The 20340-nt window shown below is 35.6% G+C and overlaps 1 protein-coding gene across 5 annotated transcripts; it reads left to right on the top strand.

Moving 5' to 3' along the window:
* The first annotated feature begins 17031 nt into the window (after positions 1-17031).
* LOC121992202 lies at positions 17032-20128 on the top strand. 5 transcript variants are annotated; one of them, XR_006114823.1, is made up of 8 exons: positions 17033-17207; positions 17284-17687; positions 17769-17838; positions 18018-18196; positions 18470-18646; positions 19466-19515; positions 19765-19806; positions 19920-19964. XR_006114823.1 is itself a non-coding variant. In XM_042546406.1 (8 exons), the coding sequence occupies exons 2-7, from the start codon at positions 17499-17501 to the stop codon at positions 19780-19782; spliced, it is 669 nt and encodes a 222-aa protein (XP_042402340.1). In that variant the 5' UTR covers positions 17040-17207; positions 17284-17498; the 3' UTR covers positions 19783-19806; positions 19920-19974. The 5 variants fall into 5 exon arrangements, 4 of the variants coding, with proteins under 4 accessions (XP_042402339.1, XP_042402342.1, XP_042402341.1 ...); XM_042546406.1 differs by having other exon boundaries at positions 17040-17207; positions 19480-19515; positions 19920-19974; XM_042546408.1 differs by having other exon boundaries at positions 19765-20128.
* Positions 20129-20340: the final 212 nt, after the last annotated feature.

Genomic DNA, 20340 nt, shown 5'->3' with positions numbered 1-20340 from the left:
AACTATTTTATGTAATTTTAATACAAAGTCATTGTTGGACTTAAGCATATTATATTCATTTAACACCACCATCAATGTATTCTTAGAACTCTTTTGAATTTTGCCCTCAAGACATAGCCAAATTGATTATCACATGGCAAGTTTGTAGAATTGAGCAAAAATCAAATCCAGACAAAGACCGAGGAATTATCCTCTCATGTGATGGCTAGCTTCAGTCTCCTTATTTACTCCCTCTAAATGGTATGGACAAGTCGTGGAGGGAGGAGGGTGTGCCAGGGTGACAGATTTCACTTTTTCTTTTTCTTTTTGTAGAATTAGAACTCTTATGACTCTGGCCATGTCAAAAAAAATTAAAATGTGAATATTATACAACCATTAATGAATTTTGACCAAAATTCATTGATGATTGTATGTACTTTACAATCTAAAATTTTAAGCATGGTAAGATTTAGTAGACTCTTAAGAGTGTTGATCTTGATTATATTGATTTTGATGTAACTAAGATTATCAGTAAATTCTCATTGATAGTCGTATAATGTTTAGAATTTAAAATTTTTAGTATGATTAGAGTCAAAAGAGTTTTAGTAAGTAATACATTGATGTTATTATTGAGTGAATATAATAAATCTAAGTGTAATACTGAATTGTGTCAAAATGATACTAAATTTTCTAAATTTTATAAACAATATGCTATCTAGGATATGGAATTAAGGTTTAATTAAGAACATGAATAGACTCAAGAAGATTTGGACTGATTTGGATATGTCTAAGATTTTAATTTTGACTAAAATTTAATGACGATATTAGACTTATCAGATTCATTTCAAATTGAATTATTGCATTTTTTAGACTCATCTAAGTTATTCTATTTCATTCAATTACCCGTATTTAAGGTTTTAATTTTGTTAGAAGAGAAATATTACTTTTAAAATATATTATAATGACAGACGTTTAAGCGTGTCTATACAGGGGAGGATATTTATGAAAAGAAGTTTAAATTTAATAAATATGAAAGTATAAATGCATGATTTAAAGGGAGGATACTTTTATAGAATCTTCTTGTTTTTTTTTTGTCTCCTCCTCCTCGTCTTCCTCTTCAGGTCACCACCGGTGGCCATAGCTCTCCGGACTCGGTTCTTGCACTTGAACTTCTACGTGCTCAAGATCAACCTCGGCGTGCCCAACTTGACTATGATCTTGGCGGTGAATGAACACCGGAGCAGCGGCTTCTGCAATGTTTGATCTTCAACAACGTTTTCCGGGTAGGGGTGCGGCCGGACTCCCCCTCTCAGCTGGGAGCAGGACCTTGGGGTCGGCTCGAATTTGCAAGTCTACTCTGGCTTGACGGCCTTGGAGTTCATCTTCACGACCAGCAGGTAATTAAAAGTTAAGAAATAAAAGAATTAAAAAAATTAAACAAATGATTTCTAGAAGAATTGAACAGTTTGAGCCGATCAATCGAAAAGGTACAACGGGAGTTCGTTCGCTGAGTTTGGGACGGTGACCGTCGGGGGCATATCGAACCGGATCATCATTGGCAGATTTCAGATGGCAAGAGGTTACATTTTGGGCAGGGTGGCTGCCACCACCAACACGACCACGACTTGGGAGATGAACGCTCCCACGGGCTGGATCAGTTGGAAGAGTATCTGATGCATGCAACGGAGGTTCAAGGGTCGAGGGTCGTCAGTTGTACATGGGCATAAAAACTCGGTTTGCTGTGCTTTAAATTCCACTCGACCCCCAGTCACCCCTCCTGCCCAGCTTAACCATGATTTACCCCCTCTGGATATCTGTGGGTTCGGACCAGTGCCGGCCTTGAGGTGATCAAGGTGGGGCCGGTGCACAAGGCTCATCTCCCTAGTGGGCCCCATTTTTTTAAATTTTAAAATAAAGTTTTGATATTTTTCATAGTATTAACTAACATTCCTATACCAATAAAAAAAAGTTTAATTAAAAATGATCTAATTATAAATTATAAATTATTATGGACATATTTTATAAAAGTGCTAAAATTGTGCCTTTTGCTTTTTGAACCTTTTCGCTCGTGCCCATGCCGACGCCGAGGTTGACGTCGAAGGCTCGACAAGCTTTATAGGGGGTAGACAACACACCGGTCACGCGAAGTCGTGAACGACAAACCCTAATGATCTCGAGTGCCATCATCATAAATTCACAATTTCACAGTCACCTTTGGTCTTCGTGGCTGTTATCACAGCATTCGGTTGGCGTATCAAATTTTCATTTCTACTTATGCATCTATGATCAATTAAATATGTTTGGTTGGATTATACTTTCCATTGATTGTTAGTTTTAACATCAAATTAAAGTATTTTTTTCCATGAAATATATGATTTTTGGATATCTAGGAATTAAGGTGGATAATTAAAGGGTGCGCCGTAGGCATTATGCCATTAATATGTGATTTTAGCATCAATTGTTTTTTGCATCGGACCCTTCAAAGTCTAGGGCCGGCCTGGTCAGGACCCGGGGGCGCTAAGATGACGATTCCATCTTTTTTGCAAATGACTTGGGAGATGAACACCTATATTGCTGCCCATCATTCCTCCACATTAATTAATTAATTAATTAATTAATTAATTAATCTCGTAATAAATTCGTTACTCGATGTTATTCATTTAATCAATGTTAATGATCATTGCTTGCTGGGTTTATTGAGGCAGATCTTTATGAATAACGATTTACTCAACCATTAATAAATAATGATCATAAATAATATCCATAAATAAAGTTTATATTATGAATCATGATCATACTTTTGTCGCTCGGCATGAGTAAGTCTTCTTTTATGCTTTTGTCATCTGTACTAATAACTAATAGTCATTCATAATTTAATTCTTTAAATAAATCATCTTTTACCATAAGATCATACTTTTATCAAATTTATAAATAGACAAAAAAAAAACAATCAAAATAAATAAATAAATTTAAAACATCAAACTCACTAACTAAACAAACAAATTTAAAAATATAAAAATTTCAAATAAGCTCAAATTTAGACGAATAAATTCAAACCAGCTTAAACGAAACATAAACTCGTAAAAAAGAAATGAAAGGGATAAAAAAGAAACAAAGTCAAACTTTAACATATAATTTTGATCAAAATTATTATATAAATTAAAAATATAAATTTTGTTTAAAATAAGATATATTTATTTTATATATTTTTCAGAAAATCGATAGGTTAGTGTTACACCTTAAGCATATGATTGACATACGATTTTATTGTTTAGATAAAGTTTAAATTATGAACATAACTATTTTTTTTATAATAGGTAAACGACCTGACTTGCTTTGCCTATTTAATCTCACTCCTATTCCTATTGGAATTCTATTTCTCTCTCTAAGGAGCCCCTGTTGTAAATATCATGCTCTATTTCCATATATAGATATCTAAAATTGTTTAATAAATCTATTTAAACACTTGATTTAATTTTTTTAAACAGTTGGCATTTTCTTTTAAATTTAATGCTACTTATAATTTAAGGCCACTTGTTTACTTTTGGTACTAAATTCAAGTATAAAATAATACTTCAAGTTTTGACATTCTTAAATATGGGACGGATGGAGTAGAAAGTGAAATGGTTACCTTAACTGTTTTTCATAATGACGTTATATATTTTAGATGAGGATAAATTGTCGGAGCTTATTCAATTTTAGCCGTCGGTCATTTTAAAAGGGGCATGAGATAATTAGAAATTTTTACCATCAGGGATGTTTTATCTCTCCTCCAACTATTGCTATATAAACTATTTAAGAAGTAGTATTTGTAGATATTTTTTTAAAAGAGGATTTATAATAAGATCGGCAATAGAAGTTATACATCTTTTTAGATAATTAATTAAAAAATATCGGGAGTAAAAATAAGATCTACACATGGTATTCATTGACTTAGAAAAAACTTATAATAGTCCCAAGAGAAATTATATGGAGAATTTAAAAAAAAAAGAAGTATTAGCGTAACATATATTAAACTAATTATGAGAATGTAACGACTAGAGTAAAGACATCAGGCAGAGTAACTGAAGCATTTCCAATAAAGATAAGGCTACATCAAGGATCAGCTCTAAGTCCCTATCTTTTTACACTAATTATGGGCGAACTCACTGCGCGCATTCAAGACACAGTACCGTGGTGCATGTTGTTTATAAATGATATTATTTTGGTAGATGAAACACTTGAAGGAATAATGTTAAACTAGAATCTTGGAGGGAAACACTAGAAGGGAAAGGTTTTAAGCTTAGTAGATTAAAGACAGAATATATGGAATTTAAGTTTAGCAATATTAGAAATAATGAAATAATTGTTAAGATAAGAGAGGATGAGTTAACCAGAACCGAGATATTTAAATATTTAGGATCATTTTTGCAAAATGATGGAGAGATTGAGAGAGATGTCTTACATATAATACAAGTAGGATGGGTGGAATGGAGGGGAGAGTTGAATGTTTTAGGTGATCGTAAAGTACCTCTTAAACTTAAAGGTAAGTTCTATAAAATTGCAGTTAAACCTGCTATGTTATAAGGAGCTGAATGTTGGGTTATGACTTGAGCACATGAGCAGAAGATGAGAGTTGCACAAATGAGGATGTTAAGGTGGATGCATGGACATACGATGATAGACAAAATAAGAAATGAGAGCATTAGAATAAAAGTCGGAGTTGCATCTATTGAGGAAAAAATCCAAGAGACACGTTTAAGATGATATGGACATGTACTTAGACGACCAATAAATTCTCCAGTTAGGCAATGTGAAACTATGATAAACATGTATATCAAACGAGGAAGAGGAAGACCCAAAAAAACTTTGTTAGCAACAATAAAATAAGATAAAATTTATTTAAATATAGATGATGATATAATAGGAGATAGAGTTCAATGGCGTAAAAGGATTCATACAGCCGACCCCACCTAGTGGGAAAAGACTTGATTGTTGTTGTTGTTGTAGGATTTATAATAAGGGATGCTGGATTTCTAAACCTGATTATCCTAGTAATCAAAGGAAAATTTCTATAAAATCAGATCGATCATCCTATGTTCAACGATATCTGACCTCATTAGCTATAAATTATTTAAGAAGATGATTAAAGATCATCGTAATTATTTTTTTATTAATTAAAATCATCATTCAACAAAAGTATATTATGACTCCAAGACAATAAGATTTATTTATGTGGGATACTGTATGATCCTATCTTTTGTTTCTGATAGATAGGATCTGGGATGGAAGGATTCGAACCTCCGAGTAACAGGACCAAAACCTGCTGCCTTAACGCTTGGCCACACCCCATTTTTATCCTTTGCCACTAGTAAAGACTACTAGTCTTATTAGTTATTGGTCAAACCCCCCCGTTAAAAAAAAAAAAAACTGTAATGGTATGGAGTCGTCTCAATTTCCAAGATATCTAAAGATTAAGTCCCAGTTTCGATGAATTAATAAATGAATTTCCATTAATAAATGGTTAACCTAAGAATATTGGATTGATGGGTCACTTGCGACAAGTACTTTCAGATTTACCCTGATGACCGGTAAGAAACTTTATGGGATCGAGTCGATAATTCGGAAACAATTATCATCCATACGTGCGTCCTTGATTTTATTAATTTTTTGTCCCCTCGAGGCGGTGCGGTGGTTAAGGTATGAGATGTTACCATATTAGATCATGGGATCAAAACTCAGTACATCCAAGTATATCTTCTCCTATGCCTTGATCACTATATTTTGACTAATAATCATCTGTAATTTATCTTCTTCGTATTAATTAAAAAAACAAATTAATAAAAGTTAGAGAGAACGAATTATCTTTTATCATGTTCATTTTATTAATTTTCTATTGCTTTTATTGTCCTTACAATTATTAATCAATATTGTCTTTTACTGTCTATAGCTATTTATCATTGTTTTTATTGTTTTGTAATGATGATGTACAAACCAGTCTCACTCCCTCTCACCATCGACGTAATTTCATTTTGCCTCTAATAGTTTATTAAACTGTTCATTTTCACCCTATCTGTTTTTAAAGTTTACATCTAACTTTAAAGTTTGACAAAAGAAGAGAGAGCTTGTGTACTTGTAGCTACTTTAAATTCAGTAGAGCTAACTTATTCAATTTTAAATAAGCTTGCCAAAACTACAACTAAGTAGATTAGAAGGAAAAATGCGGGGGTGATTTTATGTATGCATACCTCCCTTGTGAAATAAATCACCTTTTATATGTATTCTCCTACTGGAGGGATGGTGTCCACCTTTGCTTGTCGTACACTAATTGATGGGATGCTCCGTACATATATAGAAGGTGTCACATCGTCAGGTTCTGAGTCATGTCACACTGCAAGACCAACATTATTTAGCAACAAATTATTTCTTTATTAACACAACAATAATGTCACACTGCAAGACCAACATTATTTAGCAACAAATTATTTCTTTATTAACACAACAATAAATAGCGACCATAAATATTCGCCGCTAACATCATCACTATAAACTTATCGTAAACTTTATCTAGCGACGAATGTTAATATTTCATCACTAAGATTAACATCATAACATAAACCACCACTAAAAGTATCATCTTCACCGCTAAAATACATTAAGGTTAGCGACGAATGTAGAATAAATCGTCGCTAACAAGGACAGTGTTAGTAATGAATTACCCATAATTTGTCGCTAGCATGTATTAATATTCACGGTGAAATTCTAAAATTCATCTCTAAAATTAGTTTTTTGCGACAAATTTTTCGTAATTAACCGTTAATCTTTTTTAAAAAACACTTGCAATTTGAGATAAGTATCGATATGATATGATATGCTTAGCGACGAAACATTATTAGCGATGTTTTCTTCCCAATTCATTGCTAACCCTATTTTTTTAAAAAACAAAATCATTTTATTTATTTTCATTCATATCCTGTATATAAATTTACAAATTCTCAAACTCACAAACAACTCATATTTCAACATCATCAAGTTCACAACATTCACAAAACATTTACAACTATAACAACATGCACAAACAACTCATACAAGTACTCTAAAAACAATTAACACAACAAATAAGTAGCAGAACTCTAACAGCAAGTAACAAGTTCACAACTCTAACAATAAGTAACACAACAAATAAAGTTTACAACATCAAGTTCACATACAAATTCACAATTTTAACAGAAGTTCACAACATCAAATTCTAAGATCGAGGAGGAGGTGGAGCTGAAGATGAATCATGGATCACAGATTGTAATGCTCTAGGTGTCAACCAGCTAAGAATTTGTTCACACATATGTTGTCTCGATCTTATTAATGTCAACTCATCTTGGGTGTTTGATAATTGAACTCGAGTGTTTACTAACTCTTCTTCTGTGCCTTCTATTCGTTGCTCGATGGACGTAATGCCACGTTAGTTGATTTGGATGAGGTGACATATGAAGAAGTGGACCTCACTTACTTTGACCCACTTCCAACTCCTCTAATATATCCAGAATGAGATCGAAGACTTGATGTAGCTTGACAATACCAAGTTATGTAAATTCAATTCAAGAATCAAAGATAACGATAATAAGAGGTGCAAGTACATGAATCTTGCTAAAAGTAGTGACAAAGTCAAGTTATATTAGATTATATGGTATTTTCTTCACAAGTAAATGACACTCTCATGTTGTTGTGTGAGAGAACTAACACAGTAATATATTTGCACCAAAATAGTAAGCATGCAATAAACAGGTAAATAAAATAATAAGGTCCAGAAATTGTTATCCTCCGGTTGAAGCGTCGGCGTGCCGATTGTCTTCAGAGAATATATTGCCTCCCATGGTGCAGAGGCTCTCCGATAAAATTCTCCCAAGATCCGATAACCACTCGCGTCGTCCGTAGGTGCACTCCAAGACGAACGTCGCACTCCGAACCCAACCTCAGATCGCGGAACACCAAGCCTCAGGACAAGGAAAACTCTTGGAAAAGAAGATAGCACACGCACACACAAAGAGGGAAGGGAAGGAGGAGAAAGCAGACTGCTTGAGTACGCGAACCACGAATGGAGGTGCAGCATTTATTCACTCTGAAGCACTGCTTCGCCAGCGAACCAAAGCGTCGGTCGGTTCCCTCACACGCGGGACTGAACCAAACCAAAGACTGGCAAAAATAAACCAGGCCGCCTGCAAGCGTGAGGCCCACAAGCTGGGGATTTGCACCCCCCCCTACGCGCGATGATCGCGTGCGTCACGCCCGATTTATGGATTTCCGGCTCGAACCCCTGAAACCACCTGATTTGGGCTCGGCCCGCACATGCATGTAGGTCCTCTTAACTTTGCTAAGCAAGGATGGAAGGGCTCTATATGTAAGGTCTTCCAACCTTCTTAGCTTAGCAATGTGGGACTAAATGCATACACATATGCATTACCAGAACAACAACAAAAAATAAGAAAAATAGTTTGAATTAAAACACAGAACTCAACAATCCCCCACTAATTCAAATTATTTTGGTTGAAAATAAAGATATGTTCTGAGTCTTGGTTTCAATGAGCTTTTAGTGAAAATACCTTCCGATTTGAATTTTCACCTAAGTACACCAATCTTATTCACATAGGTTTGAAGAGAACTCAATCTTGAACTTAAACATTTTATATGTGAAAATCAGTTGGTAACAACTCATCACAGACGACGGTTGAATCCTTCTAGGTTGGTGCATTACGACCATGCCACTGAATCTTGTTTCATAAGTGCTAAGGAGAGTTGCCTAGACCCCCCACACTGCGGCCCCACAGTTACACTTACATAGGTATGTTCTCCAAGGATGTACTGCGATCATCCTGTCATTAAGAACTTGAACTCATTAAGAGCTCCTAAGCTCATCCTTATTAGCAGTCAAGCATCTATCCAGGGAAGAGACTATGAGATTACATCTCAATCAATTTGATGCTTACGGTTCACCCTTATAACTTGTTTATACCACATTGAACCTACTTCTTGTGATCTCCAATCAGATAGGTTGTGTTGCCGCTATAGATGAAACCAGGATAGGCCTCAGTCCCATTCCCTTACTGGATCTCTTGATTTTCTCATAATTAAGTCCTTTAGTAAGTGGATCAGCAATATTGTCCTTTGAACTTACAAAGTCCAATGACACCACTCCAAGAGACACTAGCTCATGAATAGACTTCAATCTTATTCGTACATGTCTCTTCTGTTTCTGGTTATAGTTGGAGCTTCTAATCTGAGCTATTGTTGTTTGATTATCACAGTGTACTGAAATAGAAGGTATTGGCTTCATCATCAAGGGAATTTCATAAAGAAGACCCTTAAGCCAATCAGCTTCAGTTACTGTGGTATCCAAAGCACACAATTTTGCCTCAAATGTAGAATGGGTTATAATCGTCTGTTTAACAGACCTCCAAGCAACTGCACCGCCTCCAAGTGTAAAGACATAACCAGTAACGTCTTTACACTCAGCAGTGTCAGCTATCCAACTAGCATCACTATATCCCTCCAGGACTGCAGGGAATCTCCCATACCATAAGCCCAAGGATATAGTGCCTCTTAGGTATCTGAGTACTCTGTCTAATGCATCCCAATGCGTTCTGTCCGGACAGCTGGTAAACCTGCTCAATTTCGTTATAGCAAAAGAAATATCAGGTCTAGAATATTTGCTAAATACATTAGACTACCTATTATTTGTGAGTATCTTAATTGAGTCACTGCCACACCACTCTTATTCTTGTGGAGAGTTTTTGAAGGATCATAGGGTGTGACGATAGATTTAACTTGGCTATAGCCATATTTCTCTAATACTCTCTCAACATAGAGTGACTGAGAAATTGCTATTCCATCAGTTGAACGAGTCAACTTTAGCCCTAAAATCATGTCAGCACAACCCATATCCTTCATATCAAACTTACCACTTAAGAGGGCTTTAGTCTCATTAATAATAGAAAGGTTAGAACCAAAAAGTAGGATATCATCTATATATAAACATAAGATAATACAATTATCACCTTTCATTTTAGCATACACACATTTATCAGAGTCATTCATTTCAAAGTCAAACGATAGCATAGCTCTATCGAATTTTTTTGTGCCACTGCTTTGGGGCTTGCTTCAAACCATAAAGAGATTTGACTAACCTACAGACTTTATTCTCATTTCCAAAAAATACATATCCCTCAGGCTGATCCATATATATCTCTTCTTCAAGATCTCCATTAAGGAATGTCGTTTTGGCATCCATTTGATGGACCTCAAGATGATATATGGATGCCAATGCTATTAACACTCGGATTGTAGTAATTCTGGTAACAGGAGAATAAGTGTCAAAATAGTCAATCCCTTCTTTCTATTTGAATCCCTTAGCAACTAGGCGGACTTTGAATTTATCTACTGACCCATCAGGTTTTATTTTTCTCTTAAACACCCATTTACATCCTATAGTGATACACCCAGGAGGTAAATCTATCAACTCCCAAGTGGCATTAGAGATAATAGAGTCCATTTCACTTTTAATGGCCTCTTTCCAGTGCTTAGCTTCAAGAGAAGCCATAGCATCTCTATATGTCACAGGGTCACCTTCTATATTATAGGTGATAAAGTCCTGGCCTAAATCCGTAGACACACGTTGCCTCTTGCTCCTTCTCAGTTTTGTATACTCACTAGATTCATCTAGCCTAGAGTGACTTGAGGAAGGTGTACCTACTACGGATAATGGGACCTCTAGGGAAACAGGCTCATCTCTAGTAGGAATACCAGATATAGACTGAGGTGTTCTCGTCTTCATAGGAAATATATCCTCAAAAAATATAGCATCGCGAAGTTCTACAATAGTATTTGCATCTATTCCAGAAATTTATGATTTAATAATTAGAAACCTATATGCAATACTATTTTGAGCATAACCCAAGAAGATACCATCTACGGTCTTTGGACCAAGTTTTTTTCTTCTGTGTTCAGGTACTAGTACCTTTGCAAGGCACCCCCATACTTTAAGGTATTTCAAACTTGTCCTCCGGCCTTTCTAAAGCTCATATGGATTTTTATCCCTTGACTTCATGAGGACTCTATTTAACACATGACATGCAGTGTATAGAGCCTCCCCCCACATGAAGTTGGGTAACCCAGAACTGCCTAACATGAAATTAATCATATCTTCAAGGGTTCGATTTTTTCGTTCTACTATACCGTTGGATTGAGGACTATATGGAGCAGTTACCTCGTGAATTATACCTGTATCTTGATAAAATTTTTGAAGTAGGTTCGAGGTAAACTCTCCACCCCTATCAGACCTTAACCTCTTAATAGATTTATTTGTTTGATTCTCAGCTTCAGATTTAAAAATCATAAATTTATCTAAAGCTTCATCCTTAGTTTTCAGTAAATAAACATAACAATAACGAGAGTGATCATCAATGAAGGTAATCAAATACCTTTTATGGTCTCTCGTTATTATACCGTTAAACTCACAACAGTCAATATGAATCAATTCTAAAATATTAGAATTTCTATCAACTGATTTGAAGGGTTTACGGGGTTGTTTATATTGCACACAAACTTCACATTTTTTTCTTATCATTTATAGCATGCTTAGGAATCATGTCTAGATTCATCATCCTTTTTATGGTATTAAAATTGACATGTCCTAATCTGTCATCTCATATATCATAAGACTCAATGTTATATGAACAACCAATATCAGTAGATTTATTTAAGGTAGCATTTTCTACATTGAGTTTAAATAAACCTTCATTAAGGTAACCTTTTCCAATAAATGTTTCTAAATGTAATATTACAACTTTATTACATTTAAAGTTCAACTCATAACTAGCGCGGACTAACTTTGACCCGCTAATCAAATTCCGATGGACCGCTGGAACATGATGCACCTCATGCAGTAACAGGACTTTTCTAGAGGTGAACCTCAGGTCAACTTGTCCTATCCCAAACACCCTGGCTGCAAAATGGTTCCCCATGGTCACGGAAGTGCCTTCAATTACCTGATAAGTAAGGAAGGCAGAGTGATCAGCACAACAGTGCACATTAGCACCTGTATCAACTAACCATTCATTGGGTTGATAGATCAAGTTTAGTTTGAGTTTGAAGGTAACAAACCTATTGCTGGTGTCGTCACTAGCAGTCACAACATTTGCTTGTGCCTTGGTGTTGGACATATTGCTTTGGTTTTTCTTCTTGTCCTTTTGCTTAGGGCAGAATTTGGAATAATGTCCAACTTGTCCACATGCCCAGCATGGCTTGGTTCCATTTTTCTTTTGAACCTTTGGTTTGGGTTTCATCTTGTTCTTCATTTTCTAATTTTTGAATTTATTCTTGTCAGATGAGACTACTACGTTTGCCTTTGGAATAAAATCCATAGGCATTCTTTTATCATCATCTTTATGTTGCTTCTGATGTCCTTCTTCGATATTTAAGGCAATCATCAAATCTTCTAGAGAGATTTGACTTCTCCTATGTTTAAGAGTCATGCCAAAATCTTCCCAACTCGGAGGCAATTTTTCGATGATAGACAAGACCTGAAATTTTTTAGGTAATGACATATCTCCTTTAGCAAGACCATGAATTTGAACTTGGAATTCATGTGTCTGCTCAACCACAGATTTCCCTTCAACCATTTTAAAGTTTAGGAATTTTGCCACAATGTACTTTTCTAAACCAGAATCTTTGGAGTTGTATTTTTTATCCAAAGATTTTCACAGCTCTTTAGCCGAAGACGTTGAGCAGTATACATCAAATAGTGCGTCTAAGAGAGCAGACAAGATCCTCCCATAGCAGAGATAATCCCTTTGCTTAAACCTCTATAAGGCATCACTATGTGCAGGTTCCTCTTCATCAGGTGAAGGAGGATATGTTTCTATAACGAAGAATAGTTCTAGCGTAGTAAGCCAAAATTTCATCCGTTGTTGACAACGTCTGAAGTTTTGCCCGAAAAATCTCTCGGGTCTGGCGCTAGGCTCATCAGACCCCGTTACCCTATCATTCATCATGTCTATTGATGCTGGCACTATATTCTCTAAATTGTTGTTGCGTGAGAGCACTAACATAGTAATATATTTGCACCAAAATAGAAAGCATGCAATAAATAGGTAAATAAAATAATAAGGTCCAGAAATTGTTATCCTCCGGTTGAAGCGTCGACGTGTCGACTGTCTTTAGAGAATATATTGCTGCCCATGGTGCAGAGGCTCTCCTGCAAAATTCTCCCAAGATCCGACAACCACTCACGTCGTCCGTAGGTGCACTCCAAGACGAACGTCGCACTCCGGACCCAACCTCAGATCGCGGAACACCAAGCCTCAGGACAAGGAAAACTCTCGAAAAAGAAGGCAGCGCACGCACACACAGAGAGGGAAGGGAAGGAGGAGAAAGCAGACTGCTTGAGTACGCGAACCACGAATGGAGGCGCAACATTTATTCACTCTGTCACTCTGAAGCACTGCTTCGCCAGCGAACCAAAGCGTTGGTCGGTTCTCTCACACGTGGGACAGAACCAAACCAAAGACTGGCAAAAACAAACCAGGCCGCCTACAAACGTGAGGCCCACGAGCTGGGGATTTGCACCCCATCCCCCCCTGCGCGCGATGATCGTGTGCATCGCGTCCGATTTATGGATTTTCGGCTCGAACCCCCAAAATCACCTGATTTGGGCTCGGCCCGCGCATGCGTGTAGGTCCGCTTAACTTTGCTAAGCAAGGATGGAAGAGCTCCATATATAAGGTCTTCCAACCTTCTTAGCTTAGTAATGTGGGACTAAATGCATACACATATGCATTACCAGAATAACAACAAAAAACAAGAAAAATAGTTTGAATTAAAACTTAGAACTCAACATCTCATTCATGCAAAAAAAGATGAATTTGAGCTTCTACATTTTAGGATGCAGATTATACTAAATGCTTCATATGAGGTGTATGTTAATATAGAATTTAAAAGTACAATACAACAGCAGAACAAACATGTTGGCCTAGAGTTTCAAAACTTAGGTCACCAAAACAATACAAGTTTTGAAGATAATAAAATATATGATATGATGATATCTTCAACATGTGGATAAGGTTTAACATATCTAAGTATCTCAAATGACCATGATGGAACAATCAAATACAAGCAAATATAAGATGAAGAAATATTCAAAAGAATGTGATAGAACAATTCAATATAGGGCATTGAGAACATAATTTGTAAGTATCAATCAAATTGTGCTAAATATGACAAGAAGATAACATAACAAGTATTGTAGACCTAATCACAAACAGTATCCGCAATTTGGATTGCATCGATGCCATATTCTATATTTTCTTGTGTTTGAGCATACTTATAACGCAGTCACACCATATCATCCTAGAAATAACAAACATGTTAAAAATATCATAAAAAATAATTATGCACAATTAAGAATAAATTTATTAAATAAGGTCATAGCATACATATGCAGTTTTGACTCTATCCCTAATCCATTTTTTTGACAAGCTATAATAATTTTCATAAAAAATAGTAATCTGATCTTTTCTCTGTGACTGATCGGTCTAAAAAACATAATGTTTTAATATTTTAATTAATAAATAATATACAATAACTATAAAATTAGCACTTATACCATTGTAACTATATTAAATGAATAATTTAGAACCTTCGCGATGGTTATATGTGAGTTTTCCTTAATTTTCATCATTTGTCATAGATCATTTCTAGAACATAAAATTTTATATAAATAAAACAATAGTTATAGAACAAATAATTTATTTTTCAAATAAAAAAGATTACTTGAAATGTCTCTGATTCAAACAGAGCACACATGTAGTCTCAGTCATCTTACGTCTCATAAAACTCTATCAGCATCTATTGTTAGCCCTCAACAGGAGGAAGGTGCAATAGCTTCTTATAATGGCTATGCGTCACTCATTAACCGGTCAGTCTCCTTTCTTACCGACAATGAACTATCCTGAAAATTGATATCAAAAGTAGCCTAAAAATAAATAAATTCAATTTTCTTGTGGTTAGAAATAAAGGAGTGGTTATAAATATGTTGAATTACTTGTACTTACTGATAATCGATCATATATCATCCTTTTATTATTTGCGGGGACGTACTTCCAACTTTTAGCTTGTAATAGAGCAAACTTCTTTACTGAGAGACCTAACTTGGTTATAAATGAAGCTGCATTTGGGCTAATTGGAAGTCTATCGCTTTGACAAAAGTAATGCATAATTAACATCGTTCATTGATCTAGCATTGCAGCCGATCAAAATATGTGTCATGTGTCTCCCTACGTAGCGGTCGACCTCTAAATGCAAAAGTGTTAACAATTAACAAACACTTGTGTAATAAAATTTAAATAAATAGCAAACTAAATAAAACTTTTGTAATTTAAAAACAAAACAACTAACCACTAGGAGAACTATCATCATCAAGTGTCTACAGAACTGGTAGATGCTCAATTCTCTTGGGCGGCATGACTATCATATATTCATCATATATATATCAAGAAATATGCATCAACATATATAAGTATCTACAAGTAATAAAACTTTATCTTATATAAATGAATTAAAAATAAAGAAAAATATAAATACCATGCAAATAAAAATTAATCACTATCATCATCCGAAAGAGATAATTGATCATCTACATCACTATTAGTATCAGTATCTTCATCCTCATCATTAGGAAAACTTTGAGCATCCCTAGCCCGCTCCACTTGTACATTTGACATATCTATATATCAACATCTAATTTACAAAGTTAAAATATCTCTAAGTCTTCACCGACCGCTAAAGTTGCTTTATTAGAAGAAATACCTTGGTTAGTCTCAATATTAAATTATTTTCAAATTCCATTTCTAGAGGAGGAATAACCTTAAAATTATCATCTAAGGATCAAAATAATCCTAAAATCATCATCTAAATATCAAAATATTACTAAAATTATTATTTAAGTATCAAAAGAATACTAAAATTATGATTAAAAATATCAAAAATACTAGATGAAGAATAATCCTAAAATTATCATCTAAGGATCAAAATAACTTTAAAATTATCACCTCAGTATCAAAATATTCCTAAAATTATCATCTAAGTATCAAAACAATACTATAATTATGATTAAAAATATTGAAGATACTAGATGAAAAGTTTCTACTATGGGAGAAGATTGTAGGAGCAATTGGAATAAGAAGGTCACTGGCGTCAGGTCGGAGCAGGAACAATCGCCAAAGTAGGAGAGAAGAAAGATTCGTCAGAGACAAGGAAGATTCACCGGAGTTGTTGGAGGAGAAGAAGAGTGCAACGGAGGGGAAGAAGTGTGCGGCGACATCAAGAAAAAGAAGCAATCACCGGAGCTAGAGAGAAGGAAGATTCATCGAGAACAAGGAAGATTCACAGGAGTCGTCAGAGGGGAAGAAGAGTGTGGTGGAGGAGAAGAAGTGGAGCAGAAGAAGTGTGCGGCAGCATCGGAGAAAGGAATATGTAGGGTTTTATTTTACGAATGTTAGCAACGAATTTGTAAAATTCGTGGCTAACATTTCAATTAGTGATGAATTTTACAAATTCACCGCTAATATATGTAATTATTAGCGGTGAATATGTAACATTCGTTGCTAATACCAACTTTAGTAGGATATGATATTTCGCCGCTAATAATGCTATTTAGCCATGAACACATATTTTGTCGCTAATAATTCACTACAAGAAAAACTCTCATAGACATCGGTGGAACAACAACGGTTTTAAGCAAAAACCGATGTCTTTGAGTATTTTACATCAGTTTTTCCAAAAATCGATGTCTATGAGCGCAGATTTTCGCTCATAGACATCGGTTTTTTTAGCCGATGTCTATGAGCGCCTATTTTTCATTAATAGACACCAATTTTAACCGCGGTTTTTAAAACCGGTGTCTATGAACCAAAATTTTGGCGGACTTTCTTAGCGCGCTTTCTTTTGGATTTCTCCTCGCCCACCATAAATCAAAACCCTAATCCTCCGCATCCTCCTTTTAGGAGTTACCATTTGAAAGACGAGCAATGGATCTCTCGATAGCGATGTGGACGGCGACTATCGTTGGCGCTGTCACGGTCTACGATGATTTGGGGAGTATCAGAGCAGCAACACAATAAGAAGGTTGAGGCGACCATCTTCTCACATTGCACTCAGATGTGCTCAACCATCTTCTCACATACTCTCCCCTCTCCGTCAAGGTATTCTCCCCAAACCCTTCAATCCTCTCGGTGTGCCTCGTTTTCTCTCGATCTCACGGCGATGTTTTTGATGTAGGTCGAGCGGGTATGGTCCGGATCCAAGAACGCTCGATACTCCGACGGCTTAACTCTCTCAATCCCCTTCTGCCTTGACTACATCAAATATGAGAATAATTGAAGACCCCCCTGTTTGAGTTATTGTCGTTCTTTTTTTTTTTTTTTTTTTTTTTGCCCTAATTGGAATTGGAATCGGATTCGGGATGTAATCTACAACGCGCTCCACAGCGCTGGATGTCATCTTTTTGCTCCACCCTACTTCCGCGCTCTCATTGTCCAACCCGCACCCCTCCACTCTTCACTCTCCCTCTTTTGTTAGAGTTCCTGCGATCCGCTCCTTCGGCTAAGCGCAAGATGGCCAACCCCTTCCTCCTCTTCTTGCCGATCGCGTCTTGTTTTCTACAGATTTGGACATCGGATGTGGTAGGCTCGTTGTATTTATAACCCTAATCTGCTAAATATGTTTTTTTAGCCTTAACTAATTGTTTATGGCTTCTGATTCAGCTATTCTACGAGTCGTTTGATGAACCTTTTGATGGTCGGTGGATCGTCTCAAGGAAGGGGGACTATGGAGGTACCTAATTTATCATCAGATCGTCGTTCGAATGTGTATCTGTGATGTTTATTGGTAAATAGCTAAGGTTCCAAAGCTTGCAATCGGTTGCTATGATTTATGTTTTCCTGTGCAAAAATCTGTTTTGTTTTGTGATCGAGGCATGATTTGGGCATTTGTTTCTTGATATCTTTGATTAGAACGAGTGTATGAACCAGTAAAAGCTCAAAAAATCCATGTCGTCAGAGAAATGAAGATCCAGAGAAATATAATGACGACAAGCAAAGATCGACAAGATCCAACGACAACAACCGTGAGAGTAAACCTGCTGAAAGAGCTGCGAGAAATCCTACATCAGACAGGAGGTTGGCATCGGAAGGTACTCCTGGAAGAATTAGATCAAAGGCCAATACAACAGAAAGATATTCTTTAGAACTTTATTATGCAGTTGCATGTTTGATCGAGTTGATTTCAGTTGTTGCCTGCCAACTGAAATACCCTAAACTTGTAAGATTTCACTGTCAACCTCTTCATCGATAAGTCATGTTCAAACATTGTGCAAGGCTTGCAAATGACATGAGGGTAAAATGGCATGATTTCCAATTTGGAAGTGAAAAAACAGTTATGCTAATGGTGCTTATCTGGATGACAGCCTTCTCATGATGATGTAGCAGTGCCACCTTTTGCTGAGTGGGATGAGAATGATCCGGCGTCCGGTGAGAAGTATACTGGCATCTTCAAGTTGATAGCTGAAAATCGAAGAACTCCAGGAACCCCATATCAGCCACCGGAGCCAAACATTCAACCGGAAACTACTACAGAAGCTCAGGTAATCACCACATCATATTTCCTTAACAAGTTGATGCAGAGACTAGTTTACAATCATATTTGTAGTAGAGACTACGATCTTTACAATGAGAAATCTCAAATGCAGCAGCTAGATGTGCTGCAGTAATAGTTGCATTTAACTAGTAGTTACTGCACATCGTAACTGTCCTAATTGTAGGAGGAATCAGGCTTACAGAGGCTTCACTTTCTGCAATTGAAGCTTTATGAACTCTACCATTTAACCGCAATGGTTTTCCTGCTTAACTTCTTTGCTTCCTCATATTTTTCCCAATTTTTTTGCTTCCGTTACAATGGTAGGCACTCATATTAACCGGAACTAAAGTTGTGTTTGCGGAAGATATATCCAAGATAAAATTATAGTGGAAGAAATGATTCACAGAATCTACCTCCAAAAATTTTGAGATCTGCCTTGGCTATTTTTTTTAAATGTTGCTATTATTGGTTTCTAGTTGTTGATCGGTCATGTAAATTTGTTGTTTATGAAAAAAAAAAAGTTGCAGTTTCTTAGATATTTTATTCTTTTTACTGAATTTTGCTTCTGTAAAATGCTTTACCACATACACCATATTTTTCTCTTCCATTTACTTCTTCCAGAGTTTACTCTTAACTTACTGCTTGCATTACTAATCCTTTCTTAACCTTCACTGATGGTTTTTTTTTCTGTTTGAAATTACGATAGCTCATTCTCATAAATGGGATAATCTAGTGACTTTGTTTTCATGCATTTTTTACCTTTTCTATATGTTGTTAATAATAGATGACAATCTGAGAGATAGCACTTTATTTTTGGTAACTCCAGTTGTTATTGTACAGGGGATTGAAGTATGTATGATTCCATCTGCTGATAGGGTAAGTTCCAATAGAAATTATACTTATTGTTTGTTTTGTGAATAATTCAAGTATATGAATGCTAAACCTCTAATTCTTCATACTGCATTAAACACTCATATAGCCAGAGGAAGTAAAATTTTCTGTATGCTTAATTGATACGGACTTAAACAAGTTAGTTACATCATGCAATTGGAAACATCAACAGAAGATGTTTCAAATGTGCAGATCAAATCAGTTGTCTTATAACAAATTATTTCAAATGTGCAGATCAAAGAAGCTGAGTAAACAAGTAAAAATTACCAGCAAAAGGTTACTTATCTCATTTTCAATCTCTATTTGAGTATAATTTACAACATCTTTAATTTCCCTTATGTAAGCAACAAACTGCTTTATATCCATATTGACTATTTTATTCTATTAAGGTAAGAGAACTGGAGAATCAATTAAATGGTGAAGGACAACCAAGAAGAATATTTGTGTACTATCTATTACCTTTTGATGTTGTAAGAAGAATAGTTATGTGTAATTTGTAGATACTGACTTGATGTGCACAATATCTATTATCTTTTTATGTTGTAAGAAGAATATTTATATGTTGGTTATACGGATATTAACTTGGTGTGTTAAGATACATCGGTGCATTTTTATTTGTGATTTTCTTAGTGAATTAATAATATTAACTTAATTTTATGATTTGCTTGGTGATAATATTGGTTTTTCACTATTTCGGAAATCAAATTTGTATCGTTAAACAATACTGATATTACATCGGTTTTTCACCGCTGTAAAACCGGTGTCATTAACTAATATTACATCGGTCGCATACCACTGCCAAAACTGGTG

The sequence above is a fragment of the Zingiber officinale genome, chromosome 6B, assembly GCF_018446385.1.
Source record: "Zingiber officinale cultivar Zhangliang chromosome 6B, Zo_v1.1, whole genome shotgun sequence".
NCBI classification, from domain to species: Eukaryota; Viridiplantae; Streptophyta; class Magnoliopsida; order Zingiberales; family Zingiberaceae; genus Zingiber; species Zingiber officinale.
Note: the sequence above shows the minus strand (reverse complement) of the source record. Positions and strands in the feature narration are given on the sequence as shown.